Source organism: Panthera uncia (assembly GCF_023721935.1).
Source record: "Panthera uncia isolate 11264 chromosome C1 unlocalized genomic scaffold, Puncia_PCG_1.0 HiC_scaffold_4, whole genome shotgun sequence".
In the NCBI taxonomy this organism is placed as follows: Eukaryota; Metazoa; Chordata; class Mammalia; order Carnivora; family Felidae; genus Panthera; species Panthera uncia.
This window is the reverse complement of record NW_026057585.1, coordinates 68536968-68563833: the sequence shown is the minus strand read 5'-3', so window position 1 is coordinate 68563833 and position 26866 is coordinate 68536968. Positions and strand designations below refer to the sequence as shown.

The window sequence follows — 26866 nt, the reverse complement described above, 5'->3', positions numbered from 1 at the left end:
ACTTTAAAAAATCAGTGAGTAAAACATTATTGCCCTCCACCGCCCAAATAGTAAAATTATCATCAGAGGCAGATTTACCATCAAGCTAAAGGTAAGCTTAGACCCTTAGACTCCTGTCTGCATAGCCTCTGGGAGTGCTGGAAGTTACTAGAGATTTGTAACCAGTGTTCTAACTAGGAAGAAACCAGACTGCAACAGGAAGCATTTCTAATTGCCTAAAGAGGTTTCAGAAGAAAGGGACCCACATTTCCAAGATTCCATAATTGGGTATTTTTTCCTTTATTCTCAGTAAATATTAATATGTGTACCTAATTTTAACGTGTGCCTAATTTTAGAGGGTCTCAACAAGTACTTACAAAAGCTTTAGGCCCCACAAAACCTGGCTCTGACCCTCCTTAGCATGGTGGCTAAGAACAATGACTCTGGAGCCACACACTACGTATGTGGCTTTAGACAAGTTACTGGTTTCTCCGCACCTGTTTTCTTCACCTATAAAATGGGGGCAATAATAAACCTATCTCATAGTAATGAGCATTAAATGAATTATATGTAAGAAGCTTGGAAGTGCTTGTAGTAAATGTTATGTATACCCTTATTATAATTAGTGAGTACCTAGGTTGTGCCTGGCACTGTGTTTTTATTTAAAGATGTTATTTTATTTATTTTTAAAGTAGGCTCCACACCCACCCACACTCCGGGGATCGAACTGAACCCGGAGATGGAGTATCACACTCCACCAAAAGAGACAGCCAGGCGCCCTCTGTGTTGAGTACTTTCAACACTAATTTACTTAATTCTCAGAATAAGATACAGAACATAGTATCTTCTCAGGGGAAGATACTAATAGAAAAAAAAAAAAAAAAGAAAAAAAAAGATACTAATAGAATGCACATTTTAGATGTGCAGAAACTGAAGTTTTGAGAGATTGAATCATTAAGTCTCTGGGATCAGGCCTGATTCCAAGAACCACACTTCCACCAACTTGATTTTGCCTAGCAAAGAAACAGCTTCCTTCAAGAAACCCCGGACCAAACAAATTACTTCCCCTGAGGGCTCTATCACTGCGGAGTAGACCTGGTGATAGGTAGTCCCGGCCGAGTGACTATCCCCATCCAGAGAGTGGGCGAGATCTGATTCCGACCCTGGACCACAACTCCAGGTCCAGCACAGGGGAAGTGCAGACACGTGCCGTCTTTCATAATACCCAGCCTTCTGCCGACAGGGGGCAACTCCTCCGCAGTCCAGTCTGATGCAAATGTCACTTTATTTGCCTGCAAGCCCCGCTTGCTCCGCCCACCTCGCCCAACTGCGCACTTCACTGTTGGCCCCGCCCGTCATCCCTAAGTCCCACCTCCTAGCAGGTCGGTTTAGTCGGCTCTCCGGAGGAGTCTCGGCCCATCGGTGACCACAGCACTAGGCCCACCCCCTTCCTGGGGCCGCGAGCGCCGAACTCCTCGAACGCAGCCAATGGGTGATGCGGCGGCAGCACCGCGGGAGGTTCGATTCACTGGGCCTGGCGCGTCCGGAGAGTCCCGGTGGCTGTTAACGCGCGCTTTGCGAAGAGGAAAGTTAAGCCGGACTCCCTGGGCCCGGATTTACTTCTGCGGCTCTTTCCAGCTCTTCCTGGGATTCCCCTCCCAAGCCTGGGTGTTTTACTTGTTCTGCCTGGACCCCTGCTCGACCTCCCCTAGTCCTGGCCTGGCTCCCGCGCTCCAGACCTGGGAAAAACCCCTCCGCACTCGAGCGCCTAGCCCTCCCCAGGCCTCAGCTTTTCACCCCAGCCCCTTTCCCCTGGCCTGTGATTACTTTTCCCCCTCAACTACTGCCTGCCATCACGTCCGCTTGGACCATTATCCCAACTCTGCCGAATCTGGCACTCCATCTGCCTCCTCCCTCTATCCCAGACTTTTGCTCACCTTTCCTTGGATACTTCCTCTTTGGCCTGCTCTCCCGCCTTGGCTAACTGGCGACCGACACTCTCACAGTTTGGGCTCAAACTCCAGCCCCTGGCTGGATTCCCTCCATCCACACGCCCTCTTTAATTAGCTCATGCTTTCAATAATACAGCAGCCCGCTTTAATCCGCCCTGCTTCTGCATTCTCAGCTGTTGGGTGCCTTTGATATTTGGCTGATGGGTACTTGACATTTTATGATCCTGAGCCCAGGATGGTAAGTATGGGCATAAGGGAGACTGTGGGGAGCCTTGTGTCTGGGTCTAGTGGACTCAGGCTGCAGGATCTCTGGAGATGCTCAGTTTGCATTTTCCCCTTACAGAGGAAGAGCTTAGCTCCTAGCCGGTTGGCCAAGAGAAAACCGGAAGGCAGACCTGGTGATGAGGAAGATTGGCAGCCTAGGACAGTGGTGAGTACTCTACCCCACAGGGGTATAGGACAGGTGGGATGCAGGACTCTTTGGACAGAAAGGAATCCTGGACTTGGTTTCTGGGGTTACACGGAATGAAGCTGGTCACCTCCAGAAACCTCTTTGGTAAACTTTTAATGAGTGCTTACTTTGCATCATGAGGCATTGAACAAGATAAAATCTTTGTTCTCAAGGTGCTTACTAAAAGCTAACATAGCCTCAATTTTTCTGATAGAAAAGGATATTTCAAAGCCAAAGAGTTGGGCTTGGGTTGGGCCTTTTGGCTTCCTTGGGGGAAAAAATGGCTCCCCAATAGCAACTAGCTGCCTGCTTTTTTTCCTCTTTGTCCCCTGCCCAATATCACAGAATAGTAGAATACTATAGGGCCTGCCTTAGGGTCCTGAGCTCACTTGGGCTTAGATCAGAGGAGTGGTGCCCTTCTGGTCCCTCCTAATACTCAAGTACAGTTTGATTTTGATCTGGGTCCTGTGCTCTGTTGCCTGCTTTTGAGGCTTTCTGGGGTTGGCTGTGGGCAGGACCTATATAAATAAAAATCAACAGGATAATGTAGCATGTATTTCAGAGATAGAGAGGAGTTAAAGAAGGGCTTGGCCACTGGAACTTTGGAGGAAGGGATTAGCTAAGGAAGGTCTAGAAGACAATTTTGGGCAGGGGCTGTATGTGAGAGGGGAAGAGACCCGGTGTTTGTTTCAGGTGTGTCTCGTAGGATCATTGAAAGTTCAAGTACTTTTGGCAAGCTGCTACAGGCTTGCCTGATAGTTCCATGGGGTCTTGCTCTGTAGTTGCACCATTGCTGGTGTGTAGGAGGCTCCTCTACCTGTGAGGGACAAGGCTGCCCCTTGTTACTCACATGGGTCTCAGACTTGAATTTGGGGCGGCACTTCGTTGCAGCTGGGTCATAAATGTTTGCGGCTGGTTGCTACTAAAAAATGCTTTCAGTGCTAGTGTCCTCACTGCCTTGGTGTGGGCTGACTGGCTCACTTCATTCACTTCATCCAGTACCCTTCTTCAGATTGGACAAGTTCTGTAACCTCATTAACCTAAGGTTTTCTCACCTGCTAAATGAGTATAATAAATATTTATCATAGGATTACTGTGAAGATGATACACGATAATACATGTAAAGAGTTTAACACAGTGCCTGGCATTTAATAAGTGTGTTAAATGTAGTTGTCATTTTGGTAAACTCTGTGGTCTTCCAGATTTCACCTTTCCCAATACTCTTCTAGACTCCCAAGAAACAGAAATCCAACAGTGGGACCCAGAGCAAAGAGTGTTTCCTGTCGCCTTTTCGGAAACCTTTGACTCAACTAACGAATCGACCACCCAGTCTGGACAGTAGTCAACATGTAAGTCAGAATTGCTACCTGCTGGTAAATGTGTGTGCCCTGTGGGGGCACCTTTCTTGCTTTGTCTAGGGAGGCTTCTACTGTGGGTCCACCCACAGCCTCGAGGGCCTGGAAGAGTCCTGGCCTTTTGCCTTCTGAGATATGTTCCTGACTTGGAATCTCCCCTTGTTTAGAGCTATTTGGGCACCAGATCTCAGGTGGCTCAGATTCCTGAGGAAAGGGAAGGCCATGGCAGGGTATTGGAACCACGATCCCCATGCCAGCTCAGTCTCTCACTCAGCCTAACTTACAGGTTTCACGTGTTTCCTATAGTAAAATCAAATGTAATCTTTACTATGACAGGTTCTGGACATTATCTCATGTAACTCATTTTTTAAGATGAGGAAACAGTCTCAGAGGGATTAAATAATGTGTCCCAAATTACAGTTGCAGAGTAGTCAGAGCTGCTTAGTTTCACCAAAGCTTTTTCCACCAAACTTTCTGAGGACTGTTGTATTGAGCTCTGGCCTGGACTTCCAAAAATGTTTGGAATTTCTTAAGTGAATAAGTAATAAAGGTGTCTTTTATTATTCATAAAAAACCCTTTCAGCTACACCTGAGTTTATGTTAATGAGATTTCATTTGTAAAGTGCCTAACCTTGATGGCTGCTTGCTAGGGGAACCAACCCACCAGTGGCCAATGTTTAATCAGTCATGCCTATGTAATGAAGCCTCCATAAAACCCCAAACGGTCATGGTTTGGAGAGCTTACGAATAGGTGAACAGGAACTCATCCATGTGCCAGGAAGTGGCACATCCCAAACTCCAGAGACACAGAAGCTCCTGTGCGCAGGACCCTTCCAGACCTTGCTCTATATCTTCTGGCTGTTCATATCCTTTATTTTATTAAAAACATTTTTTTTTAATGTTTGCTTATTTTTGAGAGAGTGTGCTCACGCGAGCCGTGGAGGGGCAGAGAGAGAGAGGGAGACACAGAATCCAAAGCAGGCTCCAGGCTCTGAGCTGTCAGCACAGAGCTCATCTCGGGGCTCAAACTCACGAACTGAACCATGAGACCATGACCTGAGCGGAAGTTGGATGCTTAACCAACTGAGCCACCCAGACGCCCCTGTTCATGTCCTTTAATAGCCTTTGTGATAAACTGGTAATCTAATGGGTAAACTTAGTTCCTGAGTTCTGTGAGCCACTCTAGAAAATGAATTAAACCCCAGGAGGGGGCTGGGACCCTCTGATCTAGAGCTTGTTGGTCAGAAGCACAGGGAGCAACCTGGGTTTCAGATTGGTGTCTAAAGTGGTGGGGAGAGGCAGGCTTGTGAGACTGAGCCCTAACATGTGGGATCTGATGCTATCTCCAGGTAGGTAGTGTCAGAAATGAGTTAAATTATAGGACACCCAGGTGGTGCTGAATAATTTCTTGTATATAGAAAACACATCTGGTGTCAAGTGAAGTACTGTGGTAGAATGGGGGAGACATACGGGAGTGTGTTTTTCCTTTACAGGGACGTTTTGGAGGAAAAATGGGAATATATAGTGGACATTAGTTATTTGTGCGTTCAGCAAACATTTTAAAACATTTTTATGTAATACTTGATAAATACAAAGGAATATGCATATAACATGTGAGATAAAAAACACCTGTGAACCCGCCATCCTGCACTAAAACATCAAAGTCATAATCCCTTTTCCCATCCTGAGAGGTAACCCCTATCCTGAATTATCTTCATCATCCCTTGCTTTTGTGATAGTTATGTGTATATAATTCACTAAATAATACATTGTTTAATGGTTTACTGAGCCGTTAAAAATGGTGTGTAGTTCTCTGGGACTTTTTTTTTTCTTTTAATTTTTAAAAATTTTAAAATATTTTTTTTTAATTTAGATTCAAGTTAGTTAACGTATAGTATTGGTTTCAGGAGTAGAATTTAGTGATTCATCACTTACATGCAACAACCCAGTGCTCGTCCCAAAAAGTGCCCTCTTTAATGCCCATCACCCATTTAGTCCATCCCCCAACCCAGCACCCAGCCAGCAACCCTCAGTTCTCTAGTTTTAAGAGTCTCTTATGGTTTGCCTCCCTGTCTGTTTTAATCTTATTTTTCCTTCCCTTCCTATGGGACTCTTCATTCAGGATTCATTCAAGTTGTCCTATGTAAGCATATGACATAAGTGCAGGTGTAGTGGGAGTATACAACAGGCGTCTAACCACCTGGAGGTTGGTGAAGACTTGAATCTGAGGGGTAGGACGATTAGGTTGAGTCCTCAAGGATATGAGGAGTCAGCCAGGTGAAGAGAGTGGGGAGTGTTCTAGGTGTGTTCTAAAGGCAAAAGTGCCTCAGGCCCAGAAAAATCTTACAGTGCAGCCCTGGGGATGAGCACTTAGATGTGATGTGTTTTGAAGTCTGATAAGATATCTAGGTTTGGGGATAGTTGCAAGTATAGGTAGGTGTGGAGCCTAAGAGGAAGCTGGGGACTGGGAATAGATTTGGGATCCTCAGCATAGAGATGATATTTGACACCTCCAAAGTGTATTGGAGTGTCACAGTGAGTGTGCATTCAGGAGCTGAGAGACAAACCCTGAGCCCTGAGAAACACTGACTTTTAAGGGGGTTAAGCAGAGAAAGAAGAGCTCATTAGGGGGCTGAGCATGAGGTTTTAGGTCCTGACCTAGAGGTCAGAATAGTAGGAGAGTGGTGTCATGGAATTCAAAGGCAGAGAATATTTGAGAAGAAGGAGTGGCCAGCTTTGTCTTCTACCAACATAAGGATAGGGACATGTCCACTGGAATTAAGGTCATGTAGGCCATTGGTGATCTTGGCCAGTCATTTCAGAGGAGTAGAAATGGCAGAAGATACGAAGAGTGGAAGATTAGAAAAGGGAGGCAGACAATTTGTAGCAGTTTGAAAGGGAGGAGATAAGAGGTCAAAGGAATTTTTGTTTTTAAGATAGTTAAGCATGTTTTGAACGCTGGTGGGAAAGTGGTAGTAGAGAGGGAGAGGCTGAGATACAGGAAAGATCTAGCAGAACTGATTGAGTGAATCTCTCTGGAAGAGGGAAGCTTTGACCTTGGTGGGAAGGAGGGATACTCTTCCTTTTCTATCAGAAGGAAGGGATGGTATGAATTTTCAGTAACTAAACAAAGTGAGAGCATGCTCTCTCCCCTGCCTCTGTCAGTCTTACCAGACCAGATTTTCTGAAGCAGGCCATTGCAAGTCTTACAGGCTGTGCCCTCGTGTTTTTGGCCAGGGATGCTCATGCTAGTTGTACAAACTTGCAGTTCTCCCTGCGGACTCTATGGTTACTGGGTTTTATTGAAAGTCTTGCTTTTCAAATCTGTGCATAAGTTTTTGGCTACCCTGAGCCTCAAATCTAGCCTTCTGTATTGAACATATTGAAAAGAAGATTTCAGTTTTTTGGGGGTGCCTGGCTGGCCCAGTCAGTGGAGTGTGAGAATCTTAATATTGGGGTTGTAGTTTCATGCCCCACATTGGGACATTGAGTGTAGAGATTACTTTTAAAAAATCTTTTTTATTTCATTTCATGTCATGTCATGTCATGTCATTTCTTCTTAGGGGGAGGTGCAAGTGAGTGAGGGGCAGAAAGAGAGAATCCCACAAGGGGCAGAGAGAGGGAGAGAAGCAGGGCTTGTGCTCACCCAAAGTGGGGCTCATGCTCACCCGAAGCGGGGCTTGAGCTCACCCAATGTGGGACTTAAAAAAAATCTTAGGGGAGTCTGGGTGGCTCAGTTGGTTAAGCATCCAACTTCGACTCAGGTCACGGTCTCGCAGTTTGTGGGTTCAAGCCCCATGTTAGGTTCTGTGCTGACAGCTCAGAGCCTAGAGCCTGCTTTGGATTCTGTGTCTCTCCTTCTCTCTCTGCCCCTCCCCTGCTTGCACTCTGGCTCTCAAAAATAAATGTAAAAAAAAAATAAATAATTTTTTAAAAATCTTTGAAAAAATTCAGTTTTAGAATTGAAGCTAAATTAGAAAGGAGGGTCCATCTCCTTTCTTTTCCTCTCCTTTGAAGAGTAACTTTTTGATAGCATTGTTCATATATGTTTCTCATTATCATTGCTATTCATAATTATAATAAGCATAGTCAATATGCTTATTATAGTCAATAAAAGATTTTATTCAGCTGCAAAGAAATATGCAATTAACAGAGAATTTGGGCCTTCCTCCAACCTTCCCTTGTCATGTTATTTAATGTGATGAAGTTCAGTTCTCCACATTCTTTTTCTGTCTTCCAGTAGATTGTCAAATGTGTTCATTACATTTTTCCTATTTAAAGTACACTGAGTTTCTAGAAATTTATGATCAGTATAGCATTGGGTCAGAATAAAAAGGTAAAAAATTTCAGGGCAAGACAGGTGTGCTTTTTTCCCTATTAAACCTTTTTGTTTGAAGGGAGTATTTTTCATTATTTCTTTTTCCACTAATGTATTACCCATTAAAACTACTGTGAGGGGTTCTGTTTTTTCTCTTTGCTATCTTGGGTTTTAGCTCTTGTTTTGTTGAGGTTCACAGGCCATTGTAATTCCCCAGAGGGCTCAGGGACATTACACACACACACACCCACACCCACACCCACACCCACACCCACACCCACCAACCCCAGAACTTTAATGGGAGTTGTCAGAGTTGGCTCAGGGGCTGGTGCTATGGACTCCCCTACCTTCTCTCCTGCCCCAGCCTGATGTGGGTCTTGAACTCATGAACTGTGAGATCACCTAAACCAAGAGTTGGATGCTTAACCAACTGAGCCACCCAGGCACCCCTCTGGTATTTTCTCCTTAAGGTGCTGCACCCTAGGGAATATTTAATTGTCCTCACTGACATGGCCTTTCATGAGCGGATGGGTCTAAGCCTTGTGGTTGATTGAGGTTGGTTACTTGCCAGTGGCACTCTCCTCTCCCTGAGTATTTGTGGAATCTTATGTAAAGCCTCAAAGATGAAAGCTGTTGTATAAAACCTAATAACCTAATAAGGAACACATGTCCTTATGTTTTTTTTTTTCTTTTAAGTTTTTATTTATTTTGAGAGAGAACACATGCATGTAATCTGGGTAGAGACAGACAGAAAATCCCAAGCAGGCCCTGTGCTGACCAGGGGTAGGGTGGGGTGGGGGAGCTCAGTCTTATGGACCATGAGATCATGACTTGAGCCGAAATCCAGAGTCGGACGCTTGGGTGCTCAGGTGCCTAGGTGGCTCAGTTGGTTAAGCTTCAGACTTCAGCTTAGGTCATGATCTCCTGGTCCTTGAGTTCCAGCCCGCATCAGGCTCTCTGCTGACAACTCAGAGCCTGGAGCCTGCTTTGGATTCTGTGTCTCTCTCTCTGCCCTTTCCCCATGTGCACTGTCTCTCAAAATAAATAAGCATTAAAAAAGTCAGACGCTTAACTAATATGCCCCTCCTTATGTTCTAAATGCATCTGAGTGAGATGTAATCAAAATATAATACTCTGAATGTATTTATTATCTTTAAATTTTAGACTGCATTTGTAGAAATATTATCCCCAAACCTCACCAATCAGTCCTGAATCCCTGTTTCTTTTTCTTTTTAGGAAGCCTTTATTCGAAGCATTTTGTCAAAACCTTTTAAAATTCCCATTCCAAATTATCAAGGTAAAAATAGAGACTTTTCTATCTTTTGAATCAATCATGTGCAAATGTATGATGAAATGAATAGAGGAAAACCTCTCCTTCTGTAATACATGCTTACTTTGGAATTGAAGATGCCAGCCCAGTGGTGTCTGTGTATGGAATGGCTACAGAGGCTTGCATGAAGGCTGTATTTGATAGTTTGAGCAAGGGCTGCCACACCTGACTGCCCCTCATCTCCTTGGTGGGGATGTGCCTGTGCTCAGGAATCTCCTGGTGGGCCCAGGTGGTTGACGGGCCCAGGCTTCATTCAGTCTGAGTAATTTCAGTAGCATCTTGTGTCTGAGGTTGGCTGTGTCTGAGACCTGGGTTCTACAGCGTTTTCCCTGACCTTTGTAGAGCATATTATTGTGCTAAAACTGGGACTGGAGAGGGAGGAGGCCAACTTTCAAGAGCCCTCCATCTTGAAAGGCCCTTTCGGTTCCACACCTTTCTAGGATTGACTTGAGATGAACAAGACCCAACCCTCCAGAAGTTTATAGTTAAATGGAAGAAACAAAATGGGGAAAAACTGATCTGAAGCAGGTTGGGATAATGGTTAGGTAGAGGTGCCCCGCTGGGTTTGGAGAGGTTCTGGGAGAGAGAAGGTCATATGCAAGCTTAAAGGTCATATGAAAGATAAGTATTTAAGCTAGGCGTGCTGATCTCAATATAGAGCCCCAGGTGACAGATTGTTGGTTTCTAGGTCCTCTGGGCTCTCGTGCATTGGGCCTCAAAAGGGCTGGGGTCCGCCGGGCCCTCCATGACCCCTTGGAAGAAGGTGCCTTGGTTCTGTATGAGCCTCCCCCTCTGAGCGCCCACGACCAGCTGAAGCTTGACAAGTATGTGCATTGGTATTTCTTGAACAGGTTTGGTTTTCTGTTAAGTGCACATACCTGGGAGGGCAGAGGGAATTTTGGTGTGACTTTTTTTTTCCCCCTTGGGATTGGCATGCTTTCAGAGTGCTGTCATGACCACTGCATCATCTAGAGAGTGGGTAGGTGGGGAAGGAGAGTGTGTGGGGAAGAGCTTGTGGGCATGTCCAGTTGGTGGGGGTTCCTCACCCTTCCTGCCAAGCTTGCTCAAGGGAGCAGGAGGGATTGATGACACAGGGAGCCCTCTCCTCACCTTCTAACTCCTGGAGCAAAATTTTGCTATGGTTTGATTATCAGGCTAAGAAGGTCTTCTCTTAGGCAGCTGCCTCTGGCCTCTGGATCAGCAGGACACAACTTCCTGAGGGTGTGGCCTTGCACATGTCTGAGCACTATATTTTCTTTGCTGTGTTTTCTCAGGGAAAAACTCCCTGTCCATGTGGTTGTTGATCCCATTCTCAGTAAGGTCTTACGGCCCCATCAGAGAGAGGTAAGGGGAGCTGGGGTAAAGAGGTATGGGATGGGAGGCTGTCATCCCTGGGGCTGCAGCAGTGTGGATCAAAGTGGCCTGAATGCTGTTGTTCCCCAGGGAGTAAAGTTTCTGTGGGAGTGTGTCACCAGTCGGCGCATCCCTGGCAGCCACGGCTGTATCATGGCTGATGAGATGGGTCTGGGCAAGACGCTGCAGTGCATCACGTTGATGTGGACACTTTTGCGCCAGAGTCCAGAGTGCAAACCGGAAATTGACAAGGCAGTGGTGGTGTCACCCTCCAGCCTAGTGAAGAACTGGTACAATGAAGTTGGGAAATGGCTTGCAGGGAGGATCCAACCTCTGGCCATTGATGGAGGCTCTAAGGACGAGATAGACCAAAAACTGGGTATGGAGCCTAACTCTTCCATAGAGCTTGCTCGCTTCTTGTGTGTATGCTCACTGATGGCCAGCACGTTGAGGGCACTGAGGGGGTGGAAGAGAATTCCATGGAAAATAATTGAAGTAGTTTCAGGCTAAATTAAAGAACCGTGAAACTTTTTTTGTTTAAGGTATTCTAAGATTTGTTCCCTTGACCTGTTTTCTGTTGTAGAAGGATTCATGAACCAGCGTGGAGCCCGAGTGTCTTCTCCCATCCTTATCATTTCCTATGAGACATTCCGCCTTCATGTTGGAATCCTCCAGAAAGGGAGTGTTGGACTGGTCATCTGTGATGAGGTACTTGCCTCTCAGCAGTCTGGGTGGTAGGAGGAAGTGTTGAAATCTCCTAATAACTGCCATCCAAAGGCTGTGCCAGTCACCAGGGAATATTAAGGACAGAGCTTGTTGCCTTAGAGGACGCAAGTGCGAGGGAGAGCCTTTGATACCAGCCTGCCAAAAGGGATTAAGCAGTGCTTGGAACTTGAGGAGGGTGAGGTACTGTGGGCTGTTTGATTGCTTCCAGTCAGTATTCTTAGACTGAAGAAGGACTTTGAAGGATGAGAGGGATTTGGATAGGTGGAGACAGACTGTAAGTGTTTAAGGGAACAGGTTCTGGAGTCAGACTAGTTTTGTTTGTTTGTTTGTTTGTTTTTTAATATTTATTTTTGAGAGAGAGAGAGACATGGAGTGTGAGTGGGGGAGGGGCAGAGAGAGAGAGGGAGACACAGAATCTGAAGTGGGCTCCAGACTCTGAGGGGTCAGCACAGAGCCTGATGTGGGGCTCCAGCCCACAAGCTGTGAGATCATGACCTGAGCCAAAGTCAGACACTTAACCGGCTGAGCCATCCAGGCACCCCAAGAGTCAGACTTGTTTTCAAATTCTAGCTCTTCTGCTTACCAGTAAAATGACGTCGGACAAGTTACTTAACCACCCGAGCCTCTATTTTCACGTCAGTAAAATGGGCTTATAATATTTGTTTCATGGGTTATTGTGAGGGTTAAATGAGGTAAATGAGGGAAAGCTCTTACCAAGTGCCTGGTATGTCCTAAGACTTTGGTAAAGGTCACAGAACTCTGTTTTTTATTCTAGGCTGGGGGAATGCATATGAACAGAAGCACAGAGGTAGGAAAGTCCAGTGTGGACAGTCCATACACCTTACACCGGTCCGTATTGACTCGCTGGGACAGAGGGAAATATGGCAGTAGTTACTTACTAGCCTTTTCCACCACTATGCATGAATGGTGGTAATGATGCTACTACTTAGAAAGGAATGAGGGTGGTGGGAGCTTCCCAGTATAAAGAATTTTCCAGGGGCACCTGGGTAGCTCATTCAGTTAAGAGTCCAACTCTTGGTTTCCGCTCAGGTCATGATCTCATGGTTTGTGGGTTTGAGCCCCACGTTGGGCTCTGCGCTGACAGTGCAGAGCCTGCTTAAGATTCTCTCTCTCCCTCTCTCTGCCCCTCCCCCCTGCTCGCGCTTTCAAGGTCTCTCTCAAAATAAATAAACTTAAAATATGAATTTTCCAGGTTTTCAGGGTGCTTGGCTACCCTGAGGCTGCTACCATTATTTGTACCTCTTGGGAAGAATTAAGGCCACCTTGCACACCCCTGGGTCTTTAGTGGAGATGTGGCTGAAAGACTTGGCCCCCATTTGTCAACTGATTGGGAAGCTTGACTGTGCTCTGGGAATTGTAGGTTATTAGCTCAGTATCCGAAGGACTTTTCGGACAGGACAGAGAAGAAAGGCTTACTTTTGGGATGCCATGCTTGCTACTTATAAGCTCTTTCCCAATTAGGCTTTTTCCTTAATAAAGAGTTAGTCATTGTTGGGCAAGTGTGCCAACTTCTGATACCTTGATGGGCTGTTCTTGTAAGAGTAAAGGATATAGGAGGTTGAGGTAGGGTATATGTGTGATAAACCCTATGAAGCTCAGGGTCCTAGCCCATCTGGATTTTATTCTGCTCTGTAGTGTTTCTTTTCTTTCTCATTCTCTCTTGTTTTCTGAGCTGACTCTGCAGGGCAGAAGGGACCAGGCTGCTGCTTGTCACACTTAGCATCCTGGCCTGCCTTTTTACTCATCTACCTTTTATTTGTCAGCAGTTTGTCAATTGTCAGAGACCTGAGGAAGCCAGTCCTGGAAGACTGCCTACTCTAGGAGGAGTTTGTCCTGTTCATACCCACAACTTCCTTCTAGCTGATGGGTCTTTCTGGAACACAGAAGTGCTGCGTAATAACTCTGTGTACAAAATCTTTGATCCCTCACAGTAACCTGAGCTAGGCAGGGCAAGTCAGAAGACATGGGGTCAGCCTTGGTGTTGCCACTTGTAAGCACAATGCAGAAGAGACTGCTCAGAGACTCAGTGACTTCTGTACAGTGGATGGCACAGGGTATACCTGAAAGGGACACGATCCTGATCAAGAGAGATCTATGGAAGCATTTTGGAAAGTGTATGAATAGGTGAGGGATTGACATCATTGTCATCTCCGTTTTGGAGGTTAGGAGTGCAGTGACTTGCCTAGGGTTTCCCCTGTGAGGACCTAGTGAGCTGGGACTTGAATTCAGGCCTGGGGTTTTAAGACCGGGCTCTTATCCCTTACTGCCTTGGATATAATCCAAAACGTGGTATAGGAAGCTTGGCTTAGGTATGGAAAGACTGGCCCTTTTGTCTTTAAAAAGGATAAACGGAGAACTCTGCCAGAATAGAAATTCAGCAGCAGCTTATTAATAAGAGCTCTGACAGCTTTTCATCTGGCCAAATATTTGATTTGCTGAGATGCCAGAGTTTGGGTCTTATTTTTATTATTTTTTTAAAATTTTATTTTTAAGCAATCTCTAACACGGGAGCTCAAACTGAGGACTCTGAGATCAAGAGTAGCATACTCTTCTGACTGAGCCAGCCAGGCAACCCAGAGAGTTTGGGTTTTAAATCTGTGGGTGATGGTGGGAGGAGCTGGGTCTGGAGCTGGGGTGTTCCCATAGGGAGCTGGTATTGGCTTTCACTTCCACAGAGACCCACAGGGATAGTGTGTCAGCCCAGTTCATTTGTTGGATTATTTATTAAGTGCCTGTCATGCATCAGGCCCTGGGAATCCCATTGATATCTGCCCTCAGGGAGCTTCAGTTTAGAGGGACCCAATTGTTGACCCCTATTTCCCTAGGGTATTTTTTGGGTTTTTCTGTTTGTTAAAAAAAATTTTTTTTTAATGTTTATTTTTGAGAGAGAGAGAGACAGAGCACAAGCAGGAGAAGGGCAGAGAGAGAGGGAGACAAGAATCTAACGCAGGCTCCAGGCTCTGAGCTGTCAGCACAGAGCCCTACGTGGGGCTTGAACCCAAGAACCGCAAGATCATGACATAAGCCAAAGTTGAATGTTTAACTGACTGAGCCACCCAGGTGCCCTTCCCTGGGGTCTTTTGGGGAATTTCCTCACAAGCTTCAAGTTTTATTTCCCTCTTTGACTCCAAAGTCTCAGCCTTCTGTTTTCAGGACTAGTGCTTGGAGCCTCTAATCATTTTTTATTTTTTTGTTTTGGATGTCTTAAAAATTATTTTAATTGAAATGTAATTGACATGACATTGTATTAGTCTTAGGTATACAACATCCAGTCATTTTTTTTTTTTTTAACGTTTATTTTTATTTTTGAGATAGAGAGAGACGGAGCATGAATGGGGGAGGGTCAGAGAGAGGGAGACACAGAATCCGAAACAGGCTCCAGGCTCTGAGCTGTCAGCACAGAGCCCGACGCGGGGCTCGAACTCATGGACCGCGAGATCATGACCTGAGCCGAAGTCGGCCGCTTAACCGACTAAGCCACCCAGGCGCCCCCATCCAGTCGTTTTTAAAGATTAAAATTCTATGTCTAATTCTTCTTTAATAGCAACGTTGGTTATTCTTTCATTTAACAAACATTTACTGAGCAGTTCTCTGTGGGGGACTCTGTCATGTACACCAAGTTATATAAAGGCAAATCTGACATGGTCTCTGTTTTAAGAAGTTCCTGTCTAGGTGAGGAGATTGAGTACATACAGTAGAGTATGATTAGTACTCTGTGTAGCAGTAGACGAGAGGCAGAGTAGTACAGTGCCCAGATTTTGGAATCACACAGACCTGAGTTCAAATCCTAGTTCTGCTACTTCCTTAAAAAATTTTTTTTTTATGTTTATTCATTTTTGAAAGACAGCACAAGCAGGGGTGGGGCAGAGAGGGAGGGGGCACAGAATCCGAAGCAGGCTGCAGGCTCCAAGCTGCCAGCACAGAGCCCGACGTGGGGCTCAAACTTATGAACCGCGAGATCATGACCTGAGCCGAAGTCAGACACTCCACCGACTGAGCCACCCAGGCACCCCCTAGTTCTGCTACTTTTTACCAGTGTGGGATTTTGGTGTGTTCACCTTTCTGAACTTCATTTTCTCTAAAATAGGTATTACAATTCCCACTCATCTAATTGTTATCTGGATTATAGAAGAGAATATACAGGAAGTGCTGCTTATTAGTCCAGTGCCTGGCACTTGGAAAAGATTTAGTAAACAGCTATTATGTACAGAGTGCCATAGGAGCATGGAAGTGGGAGACACCAACAGCTTGGGGTCAGTGAGGAGGGCTTTGCATCGGAGGTGACATTGAGGAATTTGCCTGTGGGAGAGAATTCTGGGCAGAGGAATGGCATGGGCAAAGAGACCTAAGGAACTCCAACATTAGGAGCGAGGAGGAGTTATGGCTTCCTGGACTAAGACGAGCTGTGAAGACTTGTCACAGAAGTTAGCTGGGGTCTTACTGAGAAGTGCTAAACTAATGAGCTTGGACTTGATCCTAGACACAGGAGGGTCAGTAGAGGGTCTGTGTTTAATTTCATCGTACAAGGCTATCCAGAGGGAGCATGCTGACTTGTTTGTCCATTCTTTCATTGGTGGTTGCATTTGGGGCTGAAATGGGGACTGTGGATAGAACAGGCGCAGGCTTGATCTTGCCCATGTGGTTCTTGGGGAAAGAGGGAAGATGATAGGGTCCTTTACCACTTCCTTGAAAAGGGCTTAAAAGAGAGAAGTAACAGGGTGTGTATGAAGGATGGGTGACGAATTGGGGACGAGATACAAAGGGAGGAAGAGAGGCTCTTAGGATTCTGCAGGGAGCGGGAAGGAGGAGCCTGGGCCAAGTCCAGAGGGACTTGGACTCTGACAACCCACACATGGCCTGTAAACCAATCCAGAAAGCATCTGGCTCAGGAGGTGTTCTGGGTTGGTTTGGCTAGTGGGAAGGGAGGATTCCCTGAAAGCATGGGTCACTAATGTGGCTGAATGTCTCTGAAGAGGATAGGCAGGCTCCTAGGGCTCTGGAGGTTAGGGCAGGGAAAAGGAGGTGAGGTAATAATCCAGGGAATAGTTCTTTTATGGATGGATGTAACATGAGTGGTCTGGAAACTGAAGGTCTGTCTCTTGAACATGACATTTCTCCGTAAGCAAGCAGGTAGGTTCTCATTCTTGCTGTGCCCTGCCCAGTTCCTAAGGTGCCAGAACCTGTAATGTTTGATTCCTCTTTCCTCTTTTCCTGTCTACACAAGACTTTGCTATCATTAGGGATACCTTATCATGCCCAGGCCTAAATGAGAATTAATTTCCTTGCAGGGACACAGACTTAAGAACTCTGAGAATCAGACTTACCAGGCCCTGGACAGCTTGAACACCAGCCGGCGGGTGCTTATCTCTGGGACCCCCATCCAGAATGATCTCCTTGAGTATTTCAGCTTGGTACATTTTGTTAATTCGGGCATTCTAGGTAAGATTCCAGCCTTGTCTGCTACATTGGAGAGGAGCCTTGCCTTGGCCTTGGGAGTATAACTCTAGCTGAAGGGAGAAAGGAGAGAATGCTAGTTATAACATGTGGGTCACTAGTCACTCTTGTAGGAAGGCTTCTCTTGTCAGGGAGTAGCAAAGCCATTGGGAGACCGTGGTTCTGCTGAACAGCTCAGCAAGGACCACTGTAGCTATTTTTCCAGTACAGAGGTAGCAGGGGCTGTGCACAGTATGGTGTCACTATGAGCTGGGGGTGGAAACACTACCCCTAGGCATTTTTGCTCATTGCATTGTAGCTGCCTCATGAGAGCTTTGGCCTCAGAACAGACTGTCTTAGGCTGTTTTGTTTTGTTTTAAACTACTTTTTAGTGTACAGTTCAGTGTCCTGAAATATACTTACATTGTTGTGCAAATATCACCACCATCCATCTCCAGAACTTTTTTCATCTTTCAGAACTGAAACTCTACCCATTAAATAATAACTCCCCATGTCCCATCCTCCCTCACCTCCCAGCCTCTGGAAACCACAGGTGGACAGTTCTTGCGCTTAAATATCTATGGGAGGATGTCTTAGTGCCACCTCAACTTGCTGTTGCTCAGGAAGATGGCTTTAGGCAAGAACCAGCTAAGCAGTAGAATTTTCATGTGAACACATTTGTGTAACCACTATCAGATCAATTACTGCCGCCATCTCAGCGGCACCCCCTTCTAATCATTATTCTCACCTTTTCCCCCAGAAATCTCTTCTGACTCAAGATTGGTTTGTCCTATTTTTGAACTTTTGTAAATGGAATAATACAGTCTTCCTTGGCATCTAGTTTCTTTTTGTTCATTATGTTTGTGAGATCAATCCATGTTGTGCAGTAGTTTGTTTTCTTGTTTGTGTATTTCATTTTCATGAATATACCAGGCTTTATCTGTTCTGTTGGACAGTTGAGTTTCCAGTTTTTTATTCTTTTGAATAATGATGTAAACATTTTTGTACATGTCTTTACCTGAGCATAGTATGCATTTCTGTTGTGTACATATGCATTCTCTGTCCTATGAGTGGAATTTCTGGGGTATGCATGTGTTTAGTTCATGTGTTATGCATGTATTCAGCTCTAGTAGATACTCTGGCTTTCTTTCCGAAGTGTGCCAGAAGTGTATGAGAATTCTAGTGTCTCTACACGAGGGGTGAGTAAATTTTTTCTTAAAGGGATAGGTAGTATTTTAGGTTTGCAGGCCTGTCTCTGTTACAACTACTCAATTCATACTGTAGTATGAAAGCAGCCATAAAGTATAAATGAATGGGCATGGTTGTGTTCTAATAAAACTTTATTTACAGAAACATGTGGCTGACCCATGGCTGTAGTTAGCTCACCTCTACTCTATACCATGACTAATATTTATCTTAAGAAAAATTTTTTCTGCCCTCCCTGCCCTCACCATGGACTTGTCAGGGTACTGATGAGCCGAACTTCAGGGCCACATGGGGGCCAGTCTGTGATGCACTCTGAGGGGAGGGGCCTCGTGCCTGCATTGAACCTGGTGAGGGCCCTGGCGGCTGACGTTTGTCTCCTGTTTGTAAAGCTCAGGTGTCTCTCGAGTCCTTGCACCAGGCAAGGAGAAAAATTAAAGATTTGGGGTCCCCCCCAATTTTTTTTTTAATTTTAGTAATTCTAGTGGGTGTTTAGTGATACCTTATTGTGTTTACCTGATGTTTAATAAAGTTGAATACCTTTTAATATGTTTATTGGCCATTTAGAGATCTCATATGTGAGATAACCTGCCCTTTTTATTCCTGGCCAAAAGAAAACTCTGTACCCATTAAACAAGTATTCCCTGTCTCTCCTTAACCTCAAACTCTGGCAACCACCAATCTTCTTTCTATCTCTATGAATTTGTCTATTCTGGACAGTTCATATAAATGGAATTCTACAATATGTTACCTTTTGTGTTGATTTCTTTTACTTAGTATAATATTTCAGCTGCATTGTAGCACGTATCATACATGCTACTTCATCTCTTATGAGCAGCATATAGATGGGCTTTAAAAAAAAAAAAAGCCCGGTCTGACAATTGTATGGTCTTTTAATTGGATTATTTGGTCCATTTATATATAATGTAATTAGTTATATATTTGAGTTTTAACCTCTTTGGCCTTTCAAGTCTCCACTGCTTTGGTTAGCTTTCTGATCCATTCAAACAGAAATTGCCTATAATTTGTTCAGCTTTGTTCTTGGCAGGAAGGTGGTCTGTAACAAAGCAGTCTGTCATTATTGGCAGTGGGATAATCATTCTGGTTTTTTTTTTTTTTTTTTAATTAAAAATTTTAATACAGTTCTAATCAGTGTGCCAGGTTCATTTCAGCTCCTTCACTGCCAGACCTGGGGGTAGGGATTGCTTCAGTTTCTCTGCCTTTTTTTTTTTTTTTTTTTTGTGATGACCAAGCTGCATGAAACTTTCACCTTCATATTATCCTTATGTTTTCCTTATGTTTTCAATTTTTTTAAGAAGGAAGTTGATATAGTATTTTTTTTTGTTTTTTGTTTATTTTTGAGAGAGTGCCAGAGGGGCAAAGAGGGAGACACGGACTCTGAAGGAGGCTCCAGGCTCTGAGCTGTCCACACAGAGTCCCATGAAGGGCTTGAACCCCTGAACCATGAGATCATGACCTGAGCTGAAGTTGGAAGCTTAACCAACTGAGCCATCCAGGCACCCTTTTTTTTTTTTTTTTTCCCTTGAGAAAGAGAATCCCATGAGGGGCAGAGAGGGAGAGAGAGAGAAGCAGGGTTTGAGCTCACCCAAAGTGGCACTCGAGTTCACCTAATGTAGAACTCAAACTCACAAACTGTGACATCATGACCTGAGCTGAAGTCAGGTGCTTAATGACTGAGCCACCCAAGCGCCCTTACGTTTCTTGATCTTGGCAGATTTGGCATCCTTTCATTTGGCTGTGAGCAAAAAGTCCTTGATTTCTTCAATTTTGTGAGGCCTGGCTAGGAGGGGTGCAGGGGAACACATGGCAAAAAGAGCAAGTGGCTAGAAGTGGGATGTAAAAGAGCGAGACTCCCCCACTTTTTTTTTTTTTTTTTTTATGTAGTACTTTATTTTTCCCTTCTCTCTTGTCTTAGGAACTGCCCATGAGTTCAAGAAGCATTTTGAGTTGCCAATTTTGAAGAGTCGAGATGCAGCTGCCAGTGAGGCTGACAGGCAACTAGGAGAAGAGCGGCTACGGGAGCTCACCAGCATTGTGAATAGGTAATGGCGGGGTGGGTGCTGGGCTAGGCAGCAGCACCTTTTTTTTTTTTTTAAAGTGTTTATTTTGAGAGAGAGGGAGAGACAGAATCCCAGGCAGGTTCTGCACTGTCAGCACAGAGCCCAATGCGGGGCTCAGACTCATGAACCATGAGATCATGACCTGGGCCAAGACCGAGAGTTGGACACTTAACCGACTGAGCCACCCAGGTGCCCCAGCAGCACCTTTCTTTGGGATTTTCCCCCAAGTTAGGTCATCAGAATTGCCTACTAAACTATCCAAGTCCAATCCTTTGGTGCTTTGGCCCATGAGGCTGGGAAGGGAGTGGGATCTGTGCCCTGACTATAGCCACTGAATAAATGGAGAGGTCTTGCAAGCCAAGTTCCTGCTTTCTTCCTGGCCTGGGCCCTGTGGTCTGGCTTTGGGCTGCTTAGCATCCTGCTGAGGAAGCTCTTCTCTCATGCTGGTCTCCCTGAACAGAATATCCCTTGGAGCATTGTTAATACTTCAGAAGCTTCCTGTCAGTCAGTCTTAGACCTAAAGCACCAGGCTTCCCTTCTCAGACCCCATAGTCTTCTGTGACAGGTAGAAATAGATCTGACTGATGGGTGTGGCTCCCAGACTAAGAGGGCTTTTCCATAGGGTCCACATAATCCAAAAGGCAAGTACATTCTAGATTCCCTGTTGTAGGTAGTACACTTGATTTATATCCTGGAGTCCCGCCCTCTCTCCCTCCCAATTTTCGATGGCAGGAAGGAGAGTCACTATATTCTTAGGAGCTGCTCCTTAGGTGTCTGATCCCTGTCCTTCCTGGTCGGCCAGGAGGTATGGGCTTAATTTCATTGAACCTTGGGCTATGTGGTATTTGGGCAAGTGCAAGTAGAAACTCCTCTAAGGACTTGGTGGTTTGCAGCTTCCTTCTCCTGTCTGAGCACCAGGCTTAATGGGAGATCTTGGCCTTCTCTTGAAGACTAGCTAAACTTTTGAAGAGGAAGAGTTGTCACTGTAAGCTAGACTGTTCGAAAGAGTCTCTGTTCCCATGACTGAGACCCTGATAAAGATTTCTTTGCCATAGAGCTGATGTGTCTCTGACATTTGATTCTACAAAAGAGACAGTCTTTTGGGTTCTTTGGGTGGTAGCTTTTATTCTAGTAGTTAGCAGGGCATTTTTACCAGCCTCTTGCCTTTTTATCTTCTCTCCCCAGGTGCCTGATACGGAGGACCTCTGATATCCTTTCTAAATATCTGCCTGTGAAAATTGAGCAGGTGGTTTGTTGTAGGTACTGAACTCAACTGAGGGATGTAGAGTGTGTAAAAACTCAGCCCTTGAGGCATGGCTGGGCTCTCACAGTATTCTTAGGGCAGAGGTGTCGTCCAGCCTTTCCCACTAACCCAGCTACCCTTTTTTCAGGCTGACATCCCTTCAGACTGAGTTATACAAGAAGTTTCTGAGACAGGCCAAGCCAGCAGAAGAGTTGCGTGAGGGCAAGATGAGTGTGTCTTCCCTTTCTTCCATCACCTTGCTAAAGAAGCTTTGTAATCGTGAGTTGGGTCCATGTCCTGGGGTCCCCTGAGAGAGTAAGCAAGGAAGGCTAGGCTCCTGTAAGGTCCAGCCACCTTGACCAAAACTTGTCTAGAGTCCTCATAAAGGCCACCTGTGATTCCAGCCCTCCCCAAGGCATGAACCCTACATTTTGTACTCCGTACCAGACCCTTTGCTTTGGAAAATTTTGCTTACCCTTTGCCCAGCCCATGCTTGATGCTTGGGAGTATATGGGACTTGTGAGTATATGGGAGTATGCACGCACACCTGTGCATATAAAATGTTGGACAGGAGGAAAAATAACAAATCTTGCCCTCTGTGGTATAGTTCCCTTCTTGCTGGGAGAACACACTAGTAAGCAAGGTGGTCCTAGATGGAACTTACTGCAAACTGGGAATTGGGACCTGGTAAGTCTGGCGCTGAGGAAGGTCTGCTGGGTAGGCTTCTAGAGGAGATTCCAATGAGCATCGAAGTGGAAACTGGAAAGCACTGTAGCTGGCATTTTGGGTTTTGTTTTTGTTGTTATTTTCAGATCCAGCTCTAATCTATGACAAGTGTGTGGAAGAGGAGGGTGGCTTTGAAGGTGCCTTGGAAATATTCCCCCCTGGTTATAGCTCCAAGGCTCTAGAGCCCCAGCTATCAGGTAAGCCAGTCTTTGGGCTCCTCTGGGAGGAAAGGTGGGAAATTGTCTCTTTGTGCTAGATGTATCCTTGCCTCAAGGCATGATATCAAAAGTAAGAATCCTGGGCCATGGGGATGGCCTGTTGGGAGCTAATGGTTGATGATTTCCCCAGGTAAGATGCTGGTCCTTGATTACATTCTGGCAGTGACCCGAAGCCGCAGCAGTGACAAAGTAGTGCTGGTGTCCAATTACACTCAGACATTGGACCTCTTTGAGAAGCTCTGCCGGGCCCGAAGGTAGGGAAGAGTCAAATCAGTTTGCCAAAGGAGTGCCTCCCCTACCATCCCCCTAGGAAGAGTAGATGGTAGGTGTTCTGATTGGTGGATATGGGCAAGAAATGGGTGCAGGGGGGACTTCCCAGAAAATATGTTCTTTTACTGTGATGATCCTGACTCCATCTCCAAGCAGAATAGCCCCTGGCCCTTCAGGTACTTCCAGAGGACAGAGTCCTAGCCCTTAGTCCCCTGCCTCTCCCTTTGGGAATTTAGGCCCTCAGGCTCTACATGAGTAGCCTCAAGCCTGGTTAGTTCAAGTCCTTCAGTAGCAAGCCTCTGCTTCCTTCTTGGGTTTTGATGTTTGAATTCCCCTTCAGGTACTTGTATGTCCGCTTGGATGGCACAATGTCCATTAAGAAGCGAGCCAAGATTGTAGAGCGCTTCAACAATCCATTGGTAAATGTACAGCCCCTGTTTCCATACTACCAATGCAGTAACATCAGAATCACTGGTTGATAGAGAAACTAGATGGGTGCTCTGCTTTAGGGTCTCTCTCTCTCTCTCTGTCTCCCTCCGCCCTTGGTGGGTGTGGTGGAATTAGCCTGGTTGGTGATGGTGGGGCTGGGAAATTGGTAGGCAAATTGGTGGTCCTCACAGCATAAGAGTACAGATGTATGAGAGAGAGAACTGTTGGCTGGACTGAATAGGATTCCAGTTCAGGCTGCAAGAGGTTCTTTTCTCCTGCTTCCTTTCTTTCCAGAGCCCTGACTTTGTCTTCATGCTGAGCAGCAAAGCTGGGGGTTGTGGCCTCAATCTCATTGGAGCAAACCGACTGGTCATGTTTGACCCTGACTGGAACCCGGCTAATGATGAACAAGCCATGGCCCGGGTCTGGCGTGATGGTCAAAAGAAGACCTGCTACATCTATCGCCTGCTGTCTGTAAGGATGGTGACAGTGGTCAGAGTAGGGGTGGGTCATGAAAAAGACCTTTAGGACCATCTTGGGTTTTTTCTCAGTACCTGTTTTGCCTCTGCCTCTAGCAGTGGCCAATCTATGGGCTTAGCCAGACCCCTGTATTTTTCTGTTCTTTCTCCCTCTCTCCACCCCATTCCTTCAAAACCTATGCCTCCTGATACCTGTTCAGTGGTTGACAAACTCCCCTGTGGCCTCATCTCTTCACAGGACACCTGCTTTCCCTCATACCTTGATTTCTACTGTGCACTTGACTTGTAATCTTCTCATACTCCATGTGTCCCCTGGGACTAAGAAGTAGTATTGGCATTCTCCCAAGTTCTCAGTGATCAATCATACAGACTGTAGTTCTCTTTTAAAGCTCATGTTCTCTGACTTGACTACTCTCTTTTCTTCCTTGTCACTGTCATCTACCCTATGCTAGTTTCCTAATTCATTGATGACTTTGGATACCAGCCTAGTCTAGTCCTTCATTTCTTCCCCAGATTCAGTTATCATCTTGACTTCAAGGACTATGCAGTTATCTAGCACTCCGGCTTCCATGTTTCCTTGACCTCATCTCTAATGACCAGTTCAACTCCTTCCCATTTAGTTACTCCCAAGGCCACACTCTGGAACTTTAGTAATACCAAAACTATACACAGTACCCAAAACTATCATTCTATTCTCAACTTCCTGTCCTTCCAGTTTTCTCATATCTCCTATATCTGCTTTAGCCTAAATGTCCCTAGTACCTCACCTTTCCCCCAGTCTGGCTTCACTTCTTTGTTTGGCCTGATTCCTACTGTGCATCCTTTCAGTCACTCTTTCTGTAATACTCCAGTTGGATCACTACAACTGTTCTCAAGTTCTGCACCAGATAAAATTTGCGGGTGTAGATTAGCACTACCACAAATTCACATATTCCATTTTGGGCTGGGCTGTATCTCGTTTCTTTCAACAGCCACTTCAAGCCTTCACCACTTCCCTCAAGTTTCTTACCTAACCCTGTCTCTCATTCTTTTTGTAGAGACCTTGTCTTCTGCTTCACAGAAAAAAATGTAGGCTACCAGGCTTGAGTTCTCTTACCTGTCTTTTTTGTATCTCTAGACCTGCTCTTCCCTTCCCATCTCAGAGGAAGATAATTTCCTTCTTTGAGCTTCATCATTCCAGCTCTGCCCTGGATTGTTTTCCTTCTTTCTTAGTTGATTAAGGTCTCTCTTATTTACCTAAGTCTATAAACATGCTGAGGTAGCTCTCACCATTTAACTCTCTGTCCTATTGTAGCCACTACCTTGGGTTACTTTCCATGCGTTCACCGTCACATTTTTCCAAAGCCTACAGATTAACTTCACTTCCTCATCTTCTATTCACTCTTCAGACTGCTTTTGAACTTGCTTTTGAATGTAATATTGGCTTCCTAATTGCCAGAACAAGAAACTCTTGATTTTTCCTCTGTGTATCTGACACTGTTGACTACTAGTCTTTAAAATTCTATTCTCTTTGGAAATTCCACTCTGGTTTTCCTATCTCTGTGATTACCTACACTCATTATATTGACAAATCTCTAAATGTTTAGCCAAGATCTCTTACCTGAGTTTTAGACCCATATTTCCATCGCCTATTGTACATTTCCACTTGTATGTCTCATGAACACTTTAGATGCAAGGTGACTAAATTCATTTCCTTTCTGAATTTTGTCATTTAATGGCTCCATTATCCAACCAACCCAAATCTGGGTATCATCCTACTGGACCATTCCCTGTCTCCTAACAACAAATCACTATTTGTCTTCTGGCAATTTCCTTATCTAACCTTCCTCTTTACCCTGTGCTAAAGTCACAGTTCTCTTTCACTTGGATACTGCAGCAGCTTCCTAATGCTTTACCTTTGGTCTTAACCTGTTCTTCACATACTGCTTCCAGAATGAACTTTCCAAAAATCCTGATTTTGCTTTTCATCACTTGCAGGATAAGGCCAAGCTCTTTCAGCCTGGCATCCATATTTCTCCGGTATGGCCTCTGCTGACTTACTCAGTCCCAGCTCTTACTATACTCCCACCATCCTCAAGACAGGCTCAACTCCTCAGTCCTCCAGTAGGCCAGGCTTATGCCTTTGTCCTATGTGGGGCCTACGAGCTTTCCTTCTCTCTTCCCTTGTAAACCATCTATTCATTTTTTATGATTCAACTCAAGGATCATCTTTACTTCAAGCTTTTCATCACTTTCCCCCTCTACTACCCCTCTTGTGGGCCCTTGGGAATCCTATGCAGGTTTCTGTTATTGTGCCAATTAGTTTATGTGTCTCTCCCAGAAGCCTAGGAGTTCAGGAATAAGGATCATATTTAATTCTTCTTTGTATCCTAGTGTTGGCACAGAGCCAGGCATAGGATACCCAAATGATATTTGTTGAGTGTGAGAGGCCTGGGCTTGGTGTGGAGGTCTGGTGAAGCTGCTGCAAACCTCAGCTCACTCTGAAAGAATTTAGCCAAGACATGAAACCCTCCATTCGTACAGAAAATATCCTGGGTGAGCAGTGGCTACAAGTCATGTTCCCAAGAGACAGATTGGGAAAACGGGCTCAGCTGAGCAGATGTGTTGCTATAGGACTTTTACTTCTCATTCATTTCCCCTTCTCTTGGGTGGCTATAGTTTCAACCCCTGGGTATTCCTGCCCCCTATGTTTGGGAATGACTTAGCTGTACATCCTTGGGCACCCCCACCCCAGGCAGGAACCATTGAGGAGAAGATCTTTCAGCGCCAGAGCCACAAGAAGGCACTGAGCAGCTGTGTGGTGGATGAGGAACAGGATGTGGAGCGGCACTTCTCTCTCGGCGAGTTGAAGGAGCTATTTACCCTGGATGAGGCTAGCCTCAGTGACACACATGACAGGTGGGTGGGGTGCCCTTGCTGGCCATTACTTCTGAACTCCCTGCACAGCATGGAGACGGGCTCTATAGTTACCACGGCTCTGTCCTCTGCCCCCAGGTTGCGCTGCTGCCGCTGTGTCAACAATCACCAGGTCCGGCCACCCCCTGATGGTTCTGACTGCACCTCAGACCTGGCTCAGTGGAACCATAACACTGATAAACGGGGGCTTAAGGATGAGGTACTCCAGGCCGCCTGGGATGCTGCCTCCACAGCCATCACGTTCGTCTTCCACCAGCAGTCTCATGAGGAGCAGCGGGGTCTCCACTGATAACCAGCTGGTCTGGGTGTAGCTGTTAGAGGAAGGAGACAGGGAAAGGGGGCTCCTTGCCCCATAGGACCCTACTGAATTTTGTTCTCTGGGA

The 26866-nt window shown here is 45.5% G+C and overlaps 1 protein-coding gene across 1 annotated transcript; it reads left to right on the top strand.

Annotated features, from left to right (window-relative positions):
* Positions 1–1377: 1377 nt before the first annotated feature.
* On the top strand, positions 1378–26801 carry RAD54L (RAD54 like). The gene is made up of 18 exons (XM_049617274.1): positions 1378–2169; positions 2275–2361; positions 3612–3731; positions 9292–9352; positions 10074–10209; positions 10660–10729; positions 10829–11117; positions 11322–11446; positions 16774–16924; positions 20058–20184; positions 21388–21462; positions 21594–21724; positions 22258–22368; positions 22520–22643; positions 23000–23078; positions 23383–23562; positions 26302–26465; positions 26562–26801. The coding sequence occupies exons 1-18, from the start codon at positions 2167–2169 to the stop codon at positions 26770–26772; spliced, it is 2244 nt and encodes a 747-aa protein (XP_049473231.1). The 5' UTR covers positions 1378–2166; the 3' UTR covers positions 26773–26801.
* The last annotated feature ends 65 nt before the right edge of the window (positions 26802–26866 follow it).